We start from the raw sequence: 17,656 nt of genomic DNA on the forward strand, positions 1-17,656 counted from the left end.
TAACATTTATCAGCAATATAGCAATATTCTACCTGTGTTCCATTCTTTCAAATATATAATTACAGAAACACGAATTCGCGTAAAGATATTTCACTATCACAATGAAATCGTCAATTTTTAAAATTCAATTCGATCGATGTGCGGATTTTACGCATTTGTAAAAACACACGAATAAATACATAAAACAAACAAACGAAAAAGAAAAAAAAATCTAAAATATTGAATGTATTTCTACAACCGACCATTTCCTACCAAGATTTCATTTTTCAAATCATATCGTCAGAAATATAATTTTCCATAAAAATTTGCAGCTCCGGCGATCAATTTTCATTCTTTTCTCAAGTCGAGCGACCAGTGTTTTTTTTCAGGCCAGTCAATAGCGATTATTATCAAGACACTCGTCGATATTTTTTTGTTCGTCGCGCCATCTTGCCTGCGTGAAAGCCCGACGGATGGTGCAATTATCGCCTTTTAGCGAGTCTTGCTGCAACGATCGCGCCATTCAATTAATTAAACGAGCCTTTCTCACGGTGCCGAGAATTTCCTTAAACTTCTCGTTTAACGCTGATAGAAAAGTTTCGTCTAGGATCGAAACCCTGGGCGGATAATCGAAAGAACCATTTTCGACAAGTATAATCGGCTGCATTACGCTAATGGCAATTAAGTTTGTTTCTTGAGCGAGAGAAGATGTTTGCTTAATCCCCGTTCCCGTCTTATTCACGGCCGACGAAATTTTCGTTTCGACAATACGTACGATCATTTTAAAGTGTACAGTTGGAATCGTCGGAACGCTTCTATAGAAATATGTTTCGTTTTTCTAATAACTTCACTCAAGAAAAGAAAGTTACCGAAGGATGAATCGTTCTTTCCTCCGTTTTCTTCTTCTTCTTTTTTTTTTTTTTATTTATATTCATTTAGTAGTTATCCCTTTATTTGTTACACGCTCGTGAAAAGAACACTAACGATATGGTGTTTCGTGAGAAGTCAGAGTGATTTCGACTGAAAGTGGGGCCATTTTTGAGTTACATCGAACGAAGCGAATTTAAAATCGTTCGCGCAAAACCGAGCACAATGGTCGACGATCTTTCAATAAATCCGTCGACAGAGCGTCGATGTGTCGAATCGAACGTGAAACAGCTGTCCTTCATTTCATTCCGGGGAAATAAGCGGGGCTAATTCGTTGCGCCGTTACGGGATTGGCCTCAGAACAAGCACAGCACAATTTGCTCGAAAATTGCATATAATTTATAGGATATCGGGTAACAATGAAAACGTCCTGAGGCAATTATTAGTCAGAGCGAAAACATCCACCGACCGGAGCTAATACACCGAAGCTATACATCTCCGGTTTTCAATTGTTCCCTGTCTTTTATCCGATTTGATTCATTCCTTCACTCGATTTTGCCCGTTCGGAAAATATTATTCGATTGATTCGATTGATTTACGCACAGAGGGTAGATTTTTTGAGAGGAAATAATTATCCGGAAAGCAAAAGGTAGGTGTTTGTTAAAGATGTAGCGTGTTTTCCCTACCTGTCAATTGAATTAAATAAAATTAAACAAACCTGTCTTTATGTAAATTTAAATTGCCTTTAAATTGAACAAAAACCTTTATTTTTTATTCAATTCTGTTCTTTCGGATTAACATTGACGTTAATTGACATACGTTTGATTAATTCGACTACTTTATGCATAGAGGGTAGTTTTTAAGAGGAAATAATTAGAAAACAGAAGAGAAGGTATCTGATGTTTGCTCTCTCTGCACCACTATTCGTCGATATAAACTGGCAATTAATCGACGAATATTGTTTTCTATAGGTATTGTTAGAATTGACCGGATATTAATTGAATTTCACCCTCTATAATCAGCGAGTGAAATCTGTTCCTTTTGCCAATATTATACAGGGAAACTGCGAAGTATATTTAATAGTTGCTTCTTTTATATCGTCACTTTTATATTTATATTCAAGAGGGTTTCAATGTGAATATATCTAAAATTTCTGTATAACATGTACATTAATATTATTATCTTGTAACTCCGAGAGACACGTCTGTAGCTTGACCAACGTAATCACGATAATCGCGACAACATTACGGTATTAATGAAATTTCAAAATATCTTATATCTATAAGAAACTCCGAAAAAGAGTGTTATTATTATGAGTGTGAATATCATTTTTTATAGGTATTGAAGACCGAATATTAATTGAATTTCACCCTCTATAATCAGAGAGTGAAATCTGTTCCTTTTGCCAATATTACACAGAGAAACTAGTGAAGTATATTTAATAATTGCTTCTTTTATATCGTCACTTTTATATTTATATTCAATGTAAATATATCTGAAATTTCTGTAATGTGTACATTAATATTATTATATTAATATTATTAATATTTATTCTTGTGACTCCGAGAGACACGTTTGTAGCTTGACCAACGTAACCACGACAACATTTTATTATGGTATTAATAAAATTTCAAAATATAAATATCTTATATCTATAAGAAACGAATAGTTTCCGAAAAATCGAATAGTTCCGCGAGCGACTGTAATCGTATTAAATGTCTCGTAATTTCCACAGATATTCTGACATTCGTCCCGAGCGTGATCAACGTAGCCACGGAGGTTACGTTCGAACTATCAAAGTGTTTTACACGACACACAGATAACGAGTGGCGAACAACTCCGTGACGCCGTTTCTCCATCGCGTTAACCGATAGCACGGCTATTGTCACTTCACTGACAGTCTCTCACAGGCGACGGAAAGGGCTGGCCCCGCCGGTTTGGAACGTCGTCAAGTTTCATCAGGCCGTCCTTTATTTATGGCGCGACGTCGGCCGTAAAAGCGTCGTGGCGGGCCGGAAGTATGGTTCAATTACGAGGATGTCACGCAGCCCGGGCCTGAAAACACGGCGTTTACGCTGCGCCGTTCAATTCGCTGGCCGAAACTCGGTCTATAGATATTTTATGAGCCGCGTACACATCACACCGGAATTACGTCGACCGTAGGAATTTCCATCGCCGCGATATCGCTCGGAATTTCGGCGATTTTCTTTTTTTTTTTTTTATGTCACGCCACCTCTCGATCGTTTTTTAGCGACTAACTTCTTCCGCGGGAGCAAATAATAACGGAGTCGTACGCGACTGAAACTGTCTCGGTGAAACGGTGAATCTAGAATGGAGATCGAGACGCTGTAATGGAATTTTTTTTTTTTTTTTTTGGGAGGAGAGTAACTCCGTATGATAATTGTAAGTAGACTCTGCGCTCGTGGAGAATTCCAAAGTGCAAAAAGTGCGTTGCACAGCGAGGGAGAGAGGTGAAACTTTAAAAGAGAAATATGAATCCAGCGCAGAAATTGGAACGTGTACCTATTGTACGTGAAAACTTTCGAGGATCCGCGGAATGCACGAAACATGCAGAAATATATACGAATATGTGAAAGGTGTAGTGCAATTTTCGTAATATTTAGTGAACGAGATAAATCTCAGCGTGTTTGTAAAGAAATTTAAGGATCCAAGTTTCGTATAAAGAGTTTGAAAATGAGTTGCCAAAAAGTGTCACGTATACAATACGAGGTAATATACCAGGTAAAATTTGGAATTTAATCAAAAATTTCTCTCATTTTCAACAGTGATATCAAACTTTCCTTTAATAGAAATTCCTAATAAACTAATTAAAAATTAATTAATTAAAAATCCCGAATTATCGTGTTTTCCTAACATTTGTAAATTGTGTGTCTCCAGTATTCATTCCAAATAATTTACATCATTTAAATATAACACTTCGTACCAAGAAAAAAAAAGAAAAGAAAAAAAAAAAAAGAAAAGGACATAATATTAGTTATGCACACCTCCTTCGTTCAACTTGGTTCAAATGAAATTTCACCAAACGAATTTCCCCGGTTAAATTGCCAATTCGAGTGTCTAATGAGAATCTAGCTTGCGACGCGGAAGAACAAATCTGCTCCCACATTTTCCCTTAAATCTCAAGAGGCAGAGGACAGAGGAGGATCAGGTGAGTGTGGGCAGAACACGAAATTACGATTCCAGCACTTTTTACCCAGGGGTTCCTAATTGAAACAAAAATCGATCGATGGCACTTAAATCGAATCGTTCCTCCGCCAAATCCTAATAGCCGTCGATGAGATGTGCAGGTGGACACGAGAGGGGATGCGTTTTAATTATCGGTAACTACCGCCGGTCTGATCACGGACAAAGAACGATGGGAACAAAGGTAGAACAAGAAAAACTGTCCCGAGGTCCCTGGGTGGACCTCTCGAGCCCGGAGGAAAAAAATTTACGACTCTTAAGACGAACCTCGGGACTGTTCTTTCTCGTTGGCCGTGCTCTCGATCGTTTAATATTTATCCCCTGTGTAAAATATTCCACCCCCCCCCCCCCTGCCCTTAACATCTCCGATTAACATTCGAAGATAGAACTTTAGAAAATTACGATTTGGATGAATTTAATTTCATTTAACGTAAAAGACAGAGCCACAGGCTCTGTAGTCTCTTTGTAATTAACTAATGTTAATTGATGTTATTTCTATCCATTTCTTCAAAACATTAATTTATCGATGTAGTTTATTGTAAGATGCACAGATTTACGAGATGTTTAAAGTAATTAATTTACTTCTTAGAGGTTCACAAGAAGAAGATTACAATATGATGCACGTGCAAAAATGAGTATATTTTTAATTCATTATCTACGCCTTCAGAATATTGGATAATTGTAATGAATTTTTTCTGGCTGTTTGAATTTAAACATTCGTGTGTTATTCGATTTGGTAAAGTTTCGACGGTAAATTAATCCGAAGCCACCGATGAAAATGCTTGATAAAAATTCTGTTTCGCACGAAATTTTTCATCTTTGTCCTACTTTTCACAATTCCGATTAATTATTCGTAATCTCTCTCTGCGTAAGAAAGCGCAACGTAAAATTCATTATTGCAGAATTAACTAGTTAATTTTCTGTTTAACAATTAATTTTTTCGATCGTTTCACTTCTTCTTCAAATTCGGATCACAGACGATCGATATAATTTCGTTGTTCGGCAAAAGACACATTATTTATTAGCATGGCATTGTTATTTATCGATTGTCCGAGAAAGAAAAGTGTCGCTTGGGAAACTTTTCCATATTCGAAAATAGCATTCCCAGGAGCGAGTGGGGAACTCCTTAAGTTTCGCGATAAGTTTAAAGTAGAGTTCGGCACCGTGGCTAAATCAACTTTATAATTCATGACATAATTTTTTGCAGCTTTCGAAAGTTACGCTCGCCCGAACACGGCTTTAGCCGCGTCAGTGGCTAGTTCAATTATGAGTCACTTAACTTTCCATCGCTTATCATATCCGTGAATTTAGTTATCCCGCGTCTTGAATATGTTACGCCGCCGGGAATAATATCGACGTTTTTAATTGACAAAAACCACCGAACGAAACACGCGCGGGAAATTGCAGGTTATCGGTTATTGATTGCTCCGCTGTCACGAAATCTGACTTTCACAGCTAACAGATTTCATTACGAGAAGTAAGAGATAAGTTAAATTTCACTCTTCCCTGCGTCTCTAAAATAAAAGTTTCAAAATGAACCTTCCGCTAAATCTGTAAAAGTGCAGGTTGATTACGTTGGCTCAATTCTAACTTTGTTGCAAAAATAATTCGAATTTTTGTGATACATTCGAGAAATTTCATTACGAATTTACAAGTCGATCATTTTGATTACTTTTACGACAGCGTTAGAGAAATGAGGTTTCCATAATTTAATGGAGTTCGTCGAAGACGATATGAAAAATGAAGCGGAGATTAAATTTCAAATTCTGAATATCTGGAGAACCTGCATGATACGAGAGAAAACGAAAATCTCGATCTAGGCTGCTAAAAATAATTTGAATCAGAGAGGTGCAAATCTATAAAATTTTTATGAAAACAATTTCATTTGCAATTTTCAGCGATTATAAAAAAAATATATCCAATATATTGTCTATAAAAGAAATTTCGAAGAAAATTTCTTGAAATTTTGACAAATTATGACAAAATTAATACTTGACCGGTATTAATATCCCAAAAAATGTACAAGCAATCGTAGTGCAATCACAACGAGTAACTTAATCGCGAATCGAGAGATCGTAGACTTCGAAAAGGGACGATATATAAATATGGTAATATCTTGACGAACGAAGGAGAACGTGATGATTCACGAAAACGAGAGAGAAAGCCAGGTGGCGCAGATGCACGCAGATATTCCGACAAATTCGCATCGCAAATTCGCAAAACAAGCCCGGCTAAATGACAAACGCTAATGCGAAACGATGCCTCAATTAAACGGCACTATGCAAATCGCATTTTCCTAGTGAGCGGCCGTCGCGTGTCCCACGTGCGCTTATGCGCGTACGTGGCCCTGGAACGACCGATGAATCCCCCCTTTCCCACCTATCGGCCAACAAATGGATATGCAGATTCCGTCAATTAATCGAATGATCATTTTTTCTCGCTCCGAAATTCGCCCTAGAAAATACGCCAGCGACCCCGCCGGGAATATTAATAGTCCTTTCGCTCGAAAAACACGCCGTCTGCCCGAGCCTACGCGCAGTCGAATTCGCCTCGTAATTGATAATGAAATCGGTGAATTTCATAATTCTCAGCTTCTACGTCGGCTTTTAAATCCGCGGTATTTTAAAACTCTCACGCACATTCTGAAATTCTCTCGGCGTGTGCGGTGTAAAAATTGACTGGCTTTCAAGGTTTGAGGTTTCGAAGGGCTCGAATTCGAAGAAGATTCTGAAATTTGGATTTCTGATCTTTTAATCTCGAAGCTTTCGGTTTTAGTTCTCAAGCAAGATGAAGAGTTTCGCTTTATTCAAGAAATCGAGATGGGGAATTTGAAATGTAAAATTTCCAATAGAAAATTGAAAGGATAGTTTCTGAAGACTGACCGGTTCCTTGAATTTTGTACGTGCTCGAAATGCGCGAGTATGTAAAGAGGGAACCTTATAGAGGTAACTTGAACTCGAAAGGATGGCAACTCTGAAATTTTGACGTGATATTCGACACTCTCGTGGCATTGGTATATACATCAACCTCTTACTGAAAAGCAAACGGGAATTCAATTTAATTCTTCTAATATTATATGAATTTCATCTTGTAGCAGTAAGATTTTACTTCGTTTCCGAGTAAAATCTTTTTTTTTTCTTTTTTAACATCAAATAGAACTTGATGAAAATTTTTCAATTTTGCGCGTAATTTTGGAACTGTTCTGTTAATTTTTAGATTTCGTGTTTTTCTGTAATTATAGATTTCAATGGTCCACATTAGATCGGATAAATTCCTCCGCGAATTTCAAGGGGAAGGCATTTATTAGAAAACCGGGAACAATGCATCCTCTCTAAAGTCTTCTCTCAACCATTCCTTTGTCTAGCATTCCAACTCCTTACTCCTCATAAATCTTCACCATCTTCATTTCTACAGTATCGTGCCAATTACGAGAATTATGTCGAAATGAAATTTTAACATCTCTCCATCGTTAAACTGAATCGGTCTATCGTACCTAGAGAGCCAATAAATCGAGAAAAAAAACTAATCGGGCATCGCTTGCTTTGTTGCAAGCTGAAATTTTTCATTTTTAATAATATTTCTGTTTGATTAAATCCTAAAATTGATATTAAAACTTGTATTTTCTGTATTAAATAATCCATATATTCCAAGCGTGCATTATTTTACAAAGAAAAATATTTAAAAACTTGAAAAATTTTAATCCCTAATTTCTCTTGAAAGTGTGTATATATGTTAATAACATGAGACACATTGAATTAAAAGATTCCAATTCAGAAGAAATTTAACAAGTTTTTACTTCTTTATGAATATTTGATTAGAGCAACAGAGCCTTGATTAAAGCAATGTTTAATATGTATAATAACCGAAACCAAAAAAAATTGTCTTTGAAAGAAGTACTAAATATATTTTCGCAGATATTATGAAAAATTTTACGTGTACGTGGAATAATATAATTATATCACACGTTCACGTTGTGACAGTCTAATAACATTTAATTTGCCTTCCTGTTTTCCAACAGCATGGAACAAAATATTACAATGCTACAAAGGTCCCCACGATGACAAGAAAGCTAGTTTTCACATCACTATTAGAGGTGTGCGAGAACGAAATATCGGGTCGGGTCGAGAATACAAAATTTTTTTCTGGATCGGGACATGTACTCGAAAATTTCGAGATTCCCGAAAGAATTGAGATTTGAGAAAGAATTGGGTTTAAATAATACAAGTTTAAATGATTCGTTAAAGCCGACGCCTTCAACTATATCGAAAAGATCTAGAATTATCGTTCGAGCAATTCCTTTTGTTATATCTTTTGGTTTAACAATCTTTCGCGTATCATTTTGTACATGCGATGAATTTTATATCGATTCAGTTTCTTTTCCAGTACATGTACTTATGTTTGGATGCATATGCTTCAAATGGCGTAATAAACCAGTAGTATTTGCATACATAGTTTTAAATTCATGGTGACAATGTGTGCATTCCGCCTTTGTATCATTCTGTTTCTGAAAATGTTCCCAAACAGAGCTTCTCTTTACCTTCTTCCTTTGCACGATATCTTCTGCACTACTTCCTGCTACCACAACTTTACTCTCACTATCACTCGACATTATTTTAAAAAAATTTTAATCTCTGTTAAATTCACACAAATTTTGAAATATACGTCTGAGCTTTCCGAGTTTCTCAGTGATACTGCTCAACAGCGTACATAATGTCCAAGTACTAAGCACGCAGTCACACGTTCGTTTACATCAGATCACACGATTCTTAGAATCCGTGTTTCCAATAACTTCACTGGCAAAAGAAATTGAACTGTGTATTTACATATTTTGTAGGCTGCTATACAGCACTGTAGAGTAGTTCGAGAAACGGTAGCCGGGTTCTCGAAATTTTCGGGAACTGGACTCGATCCGACTCGTCCTGACCATCGGGTTCCCGATATTTTCGGGTTCTCGCACAGCCCTAACCACCATGTTTCACGTGAAAATTATTTCTGACACAATGTTCTTAAAACATAACAAGAGGAATTTAGGTAGTCTCTTTTAGCCGTTTCTTCCTGTATAATTGTCTGCGCCAGAGATAGTTTTACCTCGGTAAAGCGGAACGCAGCAGCAAACCGGATTCGTTTTCCAAATAAAAATTCTCTCACAAAAAACGATCTTTTCCTACGTCTGAAAAACAGTTTCTTTGAAAACATCCGGTGTATTTTTTCATCCAAAATAAGTGAATTCTATTCCTGCGTTTCATATTAAAAATGTAATTCACCAACGGCAGCCTGACGCAGAGCTTCCGAAATGCATTAATTTCTAATCGTATTATACTTTCAGAGATTTTTAATTACCAATCGTACTTTAATCAAGCGTATTTTCTTTAATTCTGAAGGTCAAAAAATTTTTATTAACGTATTAGAAATACATTAGAATTTCGTTGTTAACGAAATTTAATAAAAAGTTATCGATTCCCGTAAGCTGTTGAAAAGTGAAGAATAAAGAAAATTCTCCTCGAGTCTCAATTTTTATACAGAAAACAAATTCTACTTTCTGAATTACGTACGTATTACAAACGTATGGATTAAATAATTTTGCAGCAATTTTCTCTTATACTATTCCGAAGGAACAATTCAACAGTAGTTCGAAATAATTCGAGATAATTCTAAACAACAGGAATTCTCCTTTCGTCAGAAATTTTTAATCATAGATCTTCAAAGTAGATCGTTCTCTGTTAGCATGCTCCGGGGCATGCGACTATTTTCGCGGCGGGCAACGATTTTTCGATTTCGTTTCCATTGAGCGGCACAGTCTTTCAATTGAATGGCAATGGTGGATGGCCGTGTCGCGTCGTTTCCTCTTCGTTCGTGGATTTTCATTCTGCCGGTTTCAATTTCGATATTGGGCGATGTCGGATTGGTTTCACGAACCGTCCACATAATCCATTGAAACCCCTCGATCGTTACACGCCATTAGCACTCGTATAATTTATTTAACTTCGGCCCCAGCGAAAGAGACAAAATTCATTTTGACTCGTTCTACATTTTGTTCGTAATTTCGAGCATGCAGCCTCATCGTCGATTTGACGAATTCGTAATTACAAAGTATATCGATTTTCGAATGAGATATACTACGTTTCTAAATTTCTGGTTGAGTGAGTCAAATGTATTCTATATTTGTGTCACAATTCTTATACGTCACGATACTCGCGAGGAAACTTACATTTAAAAAAAGAGTTTCGTTCGAAATAGATGTAACATAAAGCACAACTTGAAAATATAATTTAATATACAGAATGAGACACTTTGCCAACCAGTGTGAAGCAGTCATTTATTGTGTACCAAGTTAAAACACGACTCAATTTCATTACAAAATTCCAACAGAAAGATGCTTCTAAATCATTCTAAACACAACTCCCCGAAAAATCTTCAATCCTCACGCTCGTCCGTCATTCGTTAAACAAAATTTCTAAATGAAAAAAGAGAATGGAAAGCAACGAAGAAAAATCGGAAGTTAACCGAGTTGTTAAGGAGGGCGTCGCGTGGGTGTCGCGTCGTCTCGGCGAGATCCACGTTCAATCCGTCGAGGATTCTGGCCGTATTGACGAAGAACGAGCGTGTCGGCGAGCATACGCGAGACGTATGATCCGCTTAGGGAGATGACGCGGCGTTTTCATGTCTCGAAGGATTCGCGCGCGACTCAGACGAATAACGATGGCGCGGCGCGGCGCGACGCGTTGTCGCCGCCCTTGGATCGGCGCGCACGTGCATCGACATCCACCATCAGGCCGGATGCACGCTGCTGGACTTTTGCCACTTTCTCCCCGATGTATTCAGCTCGCTGCGAAATTGAATTCGTGCACCCGCCCCCCTCGACTCCTACCTCGGATATTTTATTAGCTCCCGTATATATATATATCTCGACAGAGGCTTGAAAGGGTTGCGGACAACGACGATCGAATAGAAATAAAAGTCTTTGGTAAATCTTTGGCGGTTATTTCGTTGTTGATGAAATGGAAAAATTATTAACATGGGCTTCAACGATTGTAGATTCTACTTTTTAAATTATATCTCCGATATTTTATTAGCTCCCCGACAAAGGCCTGAAAGGGTTGCGGCCAACGACGATCGAATAGAAATAGAAATCTTTGGTAAATCTTTGGCCAATATTGTCCGGGACGCGGTTATTATTTAGTTGTTAATGGAATGGACAAATTATTAATACGAACCTCAACGTTTGTAGATTCTACTTTTTAAATTATATCTCGGATATTTTATTATACCGCGTGTATACACCCTGACAGAGGCTTGAAAGGGTTGCGGCCAACGACGATCGAATAGAAATAAAAATCATTGGTAAATCTTTGGCGGTTATTTCGTTGTTGATGAAATGGAAAAGTTATTAACACGGGCTTCAACGATTGTAGATTCTACTTTTTAAATTATATCTCCGATATTTTATTAGCTCCCGTGTATACACCCGGACAGAGGCTTCAAATGGTTGCGGCCAACGACGATCGAATAGAAATAAAAATCATTGGTAAATATTGTCCGGGACGCGGTTATTTCGTTGTTGATGCAATGAACAAATTATTAGCAGAAGTATCAACGTTCGTAGTCTACTTTTTAAATTATATTTCGGATATTTTATTAGCCACCGTGTATATATCTCGACAGAGGCTTAAAAGGGTTGCGGACAACGACGATCGAATAGAAATAAAAATCTTTGGTAAATCTTTGGCGGTTATTTCGTTGTTGATGAAATGGAAAAATTATTAACACGGGCTTCAACGATTGTAGATTCTACTTTTTAAATTATATCTCGGATATTTTATTATACCGCGTGTATACACCCCGACAGAGGCTTGAAAGGGTTGCGGCCAACGACGATCGAATAGAAATAGAAATCTTTGGTAAATCTTTGGCCAATATTGTCCGGGACGCGGTTATTATTTAGTTGTTAATGGAATGGACAAATTATTAATACGAATCTCAACGTTTGTAGATTCTACTTTTTAAATTATATGTCGGATATTTCATTATACCGCGTGTATACACCCCGACAGAGGCTTGAAAGGGTTGCGGCCAACGACGATCGAATAGAAATAGAAATCTTTGGTAAATCTTTGGCCAATATTGTCCGGGACGCGGTTATTATTTAGTTGTTAATGGAATGGACAAATTATTAATACGAATCTCAACGTTTGTAGATTCTACTTTTTAAATTATATCTCGGATATTTTATTATACCGCGTGTATACACCCTGACAGAGGCTTGAAAGGGTTGCGGCCAACGACGATCGAATAGAAATAGAAATCTTTGGTAAATCGTTGGCCAATATTGTCCGGGACGCGGTTATTTCGTTGTTGATGCAATGAACAAATTATTAGCAGGAGTATCAACGTTCGTAGTCTACTTTTTAAATTATATTTCGGATATTTTATTAGCCCCCGTGTATATATCTCGACAGAGGCTTGAAAGGGTTGCGGACAACGACGATCGAATAGAAATAAAAATCTTTGGTAAATCTTTGGCGGTTATTTCGTTGTTGATGGAATGGGCAAATTATTAACACGAGCCTCAACGTTTGTAGATTCTACTTTTTAAATTATATCTTTTCCAATATAATCTTAATTGCGTGTGAAATTATTTGTCTACATAGTTTATTTGTAAATTAAAGAGACGAAATATTTAATAATAGAAAAGAATTTGTTTACTGTTATTCAACAATATTCAATAAAAGAAAGATCTGTGAAAATAAATTCGCTTGGAAAGTTGAAAATGCTAGTTTAAAAATTTTTTTCTCAAGCATGTGAAAATCTATATTCCACAATGTCGAGTGACCATCGTAATTAATTTAGATAGAAGTTCGGAGCTTTAATATAACTTCGAATTTCTTTAGGATGTTTTAGGATGAATTGTAAAACGTGTACAACGCGAAACTTGTCTTCATTAATATTTTTACTCGAGCTCTGAGATAAGTGAAGTAATAAGTTGCGTAATACGAACTTTGAAAAATTCCATACTAATTGCAAAAGTATTGAAGAATACCTATAGTAGTGACGTCGATACAGAGGAATCGATGCTCCGGCGATTAAGTTAATTAAAATTTGTTGAACCTTGTTAATATTCATATCGAATTTATGTTGGAATTAATTCATGATATCCAATAATTGCTCAAATCCAATAATTTATATTGTTAAATGGTTCAATATTTATTAACGTGTTTAATATACATAGGTATCTCCCAATAACACGTTCACTAAAATATTTTATAACACTGTTTTGGATAAAGTCTTTCCAAAATCTTCACATTCACGTAGGAAAATTACTGTTTATGGTAATAACATCGTGACAACGATGACAGTGACTCTCATTAAGGAACAATAAAACGATAATCAACCATCAAATTTGCATTAATTTTATATACACTGTGCATGTACACACTTTATACAAAATTAATGCAACTCGTTCAAACTTCATCTTTATCAGGTTTCTAGTATCTCATACGAAAAACTACTGCATTAAGTGAATCAAATTTATGTATCTGCTAATTATAAATTTAATAATCATTGCAATGTATTAATTCAAGACCTTCTGTAAAGAATTTCGTTTACCCCAAAGAAGAAAAGATTTCTCTCCGATCTCCAACGTCTGAAGACGCACTAACATCGCTCACTATTTTTGATATATTCTGTCTCACGATTCAAAATACCAAATGATTTATTTACAACTGTTACAATTGTTATTACGTACGTACATGTTCCAAGTTACAGGATTAAATAAGAGTCACTGTGTTGAAACCTCGCGTAGAATGGAATTTCACTCGTCGTAGCCTGATTCAAACGAAATCAAACGAAGTCAAACATCGTATCTCGTTCCCGTCGAAATATATTCGACCCGTCATCGATCTAGTTCGTCGTTTGGCCGACGATCATCGAGTAATCAGGGTGGCACGAAGTCGACAACTGCGTTTCAAACCTGGCTCGCCTATAAACTGTGGTCGATGGTCACCATAATCCGGGAACGGTCGTAAATAAACAACGCGCGCGACCTGGGGAAACGTGCTTGGAGGAAGCATGTAACCGGTTAGGTGGGTCGCCATTCTAGTTCACGCTCGGCACCCTCGTTTCATCCCCTTTCACTCGGCTACCTTCGCCTCGCGATAAATGGGCTAACAGGCATTTGCAATGGTAACGACGACGTTTCGCGGTTTCTAAAAGCGCCCAGTGAACGCGTGACCCGCGTTCCCCCTTGGCCTCAGAGTCTCTCAAACTGTTTCATTGAAATTCTATCAACATCGCTCACAAACATCTTCTTCCCAAGTTTTGTCAATCCGACGCGTCGCTTGACCTGATTTCTCTTCAGTTTATTCGTCCGCGTTTGATCGCGATTCGTGCGCGATTTGCAGTTGCAAACTGACTGATAAATTGTGGACAATTTGACACACTCTTGTGTTACGTAATTGAAAAGGAAATTGAATATTTGAACAGTGTGATTATTCATTGTAATAATTATTGTTGATTAATTAATTTCTAAACAGCACAATTAAACTTTGAATATTGAAGTTAGCTTCACCAGATAAGAAAGAGCATTTCCATTTCGGTATATTATTATTTAGATATACACAAAATAGTCTATTATCTATTCGTAATTCAATTGCAATGCAATAAGTATCGCACTTTGGATTTTTATGTACTTTCGTGTATCGTAAAATGTAAGAAATCTTCAAAGAATTTTGAAACATCAGCAAAACATTTTGCACTGATAATAAAAATATTATCACCGTTGAAATACGATGCAACAAGATTTTCTTGAATCTCGGAAAAATTAATTACATTGTCCAATTGTTGCAAACAAAATAATCAAACTTCTCGTACAAAGTTCCAACGTTTGCAACACTTTGGAAAATAACATTGATCCAAGTTCCAAGTCACACGGGGCAATTTAATGCATGAGAAACAATCGTCGTCAATCAACATCAAACACCTGAATCTCCCAATTTAAAACTCGCCGTCATTTCCTTTCCAATATTGCAAATTGCACGACGACCAAAGCTTCGCGTCACATTCGAACGTTAAATCTAAATAAAACAATGCTAATCACCAGAGATCGCTCGACAGCATTCGAATTTGGCAGCCACGGGAAACATAATCGAGCGGTTCGAACGAACAGTTTGAGAAACACTGAGACCTACATAGAGGGAATGGTCGGAATGCTATGAAACGTGCTTGACAATCATTGTATGGAGAGTCATGAACCGTTCCTAGAGCCACTAAAAGAGAAAATGGCGTTTCAACTGCTCTCTGCTCTTTGCCATGCGGACCGCGCCGCGCGATTCAAACGCCAGTTCTGTTTAAATTTCCGCGCTGGTAGCGCGTCATTCGATAAGGTCAGCCATTACAAACCCCCGTCCTTCGATCGTACCACTTTGAAATTTCTCCATACAACGGCAACAACACAATGCTTGCCACGTGCATTTCCGAAATCGTTCACCCTAAATACATCCTCCATTCGACGAGCTCTTTTCTTTTCAACTTTTTGCTTCTCTCTTAGATCTTAGAGATCGTATTCGACGAATTAAATTCTTTCTTTCTGCGCCAGTGTTTAGCGTCGAATAATTGGTATAGAACAATTTAGATATATATTTGCGTATTAAATTTTCTTTCATTCTATTCAAAGTTCTCTTTCTCTTAGATCTCGGAGATGTGTTCGAAGATTTATCAATTTTATTCTCAATGTTGTAACTTTGTTCGTGATATAATTGAAATTTATATTAATGTCAATTAATATTATCATCATCCGCGACGATAGCTGTTGTTATTACCGAATCTACGCAGGATAGAATTTTATTGATTGATTCGTTCCTGTCCGTGATGTTTGTAACCCTTTATGTTTGATGCAATATCACGGTCGAACGACTATCGTAGATGAGACATTATGGGCGAGGTAGAACGTCGATTATCGGAAATAATAGAGGGATAAACCGTTTCTTGTAATTGCTTTCCTGTCTGACAGATTTGATAGACGAAGAAACGTTGGAAATACCCAATGAAAAGATGTAGAAGGTCACGTTCTTTTTATTTTTTTTTTTTATTAAAATAATTTTTATTAAAATTTATTTAAATCTATTTGAATAATACGTTTTTTTAGATAGACCAACGACACATAGAGTGGAAAATTATTTTTAAAAATTTAAATTGACAGCGTGGCAGGAGTGAAGCAACATCGATACACCCAAACTGATCACAGTGTAATCCGTCACATAAAGGAGAGTAATGCTGTGGTTTACGCTAATTTCCGAAGTATAAACAGCTTTGAACGAGAGTTACGCGGTTACGAATGTATCTCGTTTAAATCGCTCCTGTTTTCAATGATCAGTTGATTAATATTGACTGATTAATATTTACCTAATCGCGATTATGAAACTGTTCAATTTCATAATTGTTATTTGTTATTATGAAATTGTTAACAAAAAATTAAGAGGAAAAAAGAAATCAGTTAAGAAGTTAAGTTCGAAAGTTGCCTCGAACGTACAGACTGTTAAAATCTGCGACAAACCGCGCGATTCAACAAAATGATTTCAAAGTTTCAAAGTTTCTCGATCAGTAATATAATAATATTTTCTACACTAACAGCAATAACAATAATAAAAAAGAAAGAGAGAAATTATGTTCTATCTCTCCCTAAAAATAATAAAAATCGATCCAAAGAGAAAGTTCAGAATTATACAAAATTAAATTTCTCCCCTATTTATTTAAAGAGCAATAATTACAAAGGAGAGCCAAACATCAAGAGAACGAACGAAATTTTCCTTTGACAAAAATCTCCATCCACCCGAAGGAAAACAATTTGATGAAAAAAAAAAAAAAGAGAAATTAATCCATTAAAACATTCGCGTCAAACACAAAGGGTTAACAATGCTCATGACACACGAGCCGATTCGTTCGTTAACACTGTCGGAGGAAAAACGAGCGAGCCAATTCCCCCCGGTGTTATTTCTCTCTTCCATGTACGAATGTTACGTAGCTTATCGACGTCGCCCGGACGTCGGTATGTTCTTATTTTTCATAACGTAGTAATGCAGATGGAATAATACTCACGAGATGAGAGTCCCTGGTGGTGAAGGTGATTGGGTCCGAGGCTCTCGGTTCTCGACAATGGAACTCCATTTTGCCCCAGGCGGCCGCGCCCGCGGCTCCGCTCCTGGCCGCGTCGATCAGCTCCATTTTCACCCCCTCCGCCACGAATTCTACCTGTAAAGAGGATGGAAAAACATTTTCATTACATCGGAGGCCGGGCTATCTGGATCGCGACGGATGCTGTTGTAACCGGATTTTAATATCACGATGCGAGGCCTTCGGGGAGAACAAACCGGGCTGAATTTGGGAGACACTGTCGTTCGAGCATTATCGATCTGGAAAAAATGTGTGTGTGTGTGTGTGTGTTTGTGTGTGTGTGGCTGCGTGCATTCCAAGCGGACGACAACGCGAATCGTTGTGTGTTGAAGTTGAAACGTAGCTCACTCGATATTAGATCACGGACGTTGTTTGTTAATATCTGATCATCGCGTTTCGGGGATATATTTCGTAACGAGATCCAAGAGTTTGAACTTGGAAC

At 37.1% G+C, this 17,656-nt stretch overlaps 1 protein-coding gene across 1 annotated transcript in view; it reads right to left on the reverse strand.

Moving 5' to 3' along the window:
- Positions 1-9,419: 9,419 nt before the first annotated feature.
- The window catches only part of LOC122536736 (neurexin-3-like), a 119,122-nt gene continuing 110,885 nt past the window's right edge, over positions 9,420-17,656 (reverse strand). Inside the window, exons 8-10 of the mRNA XM_043669361.1 lie at positions 17,136-17,292; positions 10,749-10,783; positions 9,420-9,425 (exon numbers count right to left, since the gene is read on the reverse strand). Of these exons, the coding sequence (XP_043525296.1) occupies positions 9,420-9,425; positions 10,749-10,783; positions 17,136-17,292 (198 nt within the window). The remainder of the gene's footprint in view (positions 9,426-10,748; positions 10,784-17,135; positions 17,293-17,656) is intronic.

The sequence above is a fragment of the Frieseomelitta varia genome, unplaced genomic scaffold, assembly GCF_011392965.1.
Source record: "Frieseomelitta varia isolate USP_RPSP 00005682 unplaced genomic scaffold, Fvar_1.2 scaffold_158, whole genome shotgun sequence".
Taxonomy (NCBI): Eukaryota; Metazoa; Arthropoda; class Insecta; order Hymenoptera; family Apidae; genus Frieseomelitta; species Frieseomelitta varia.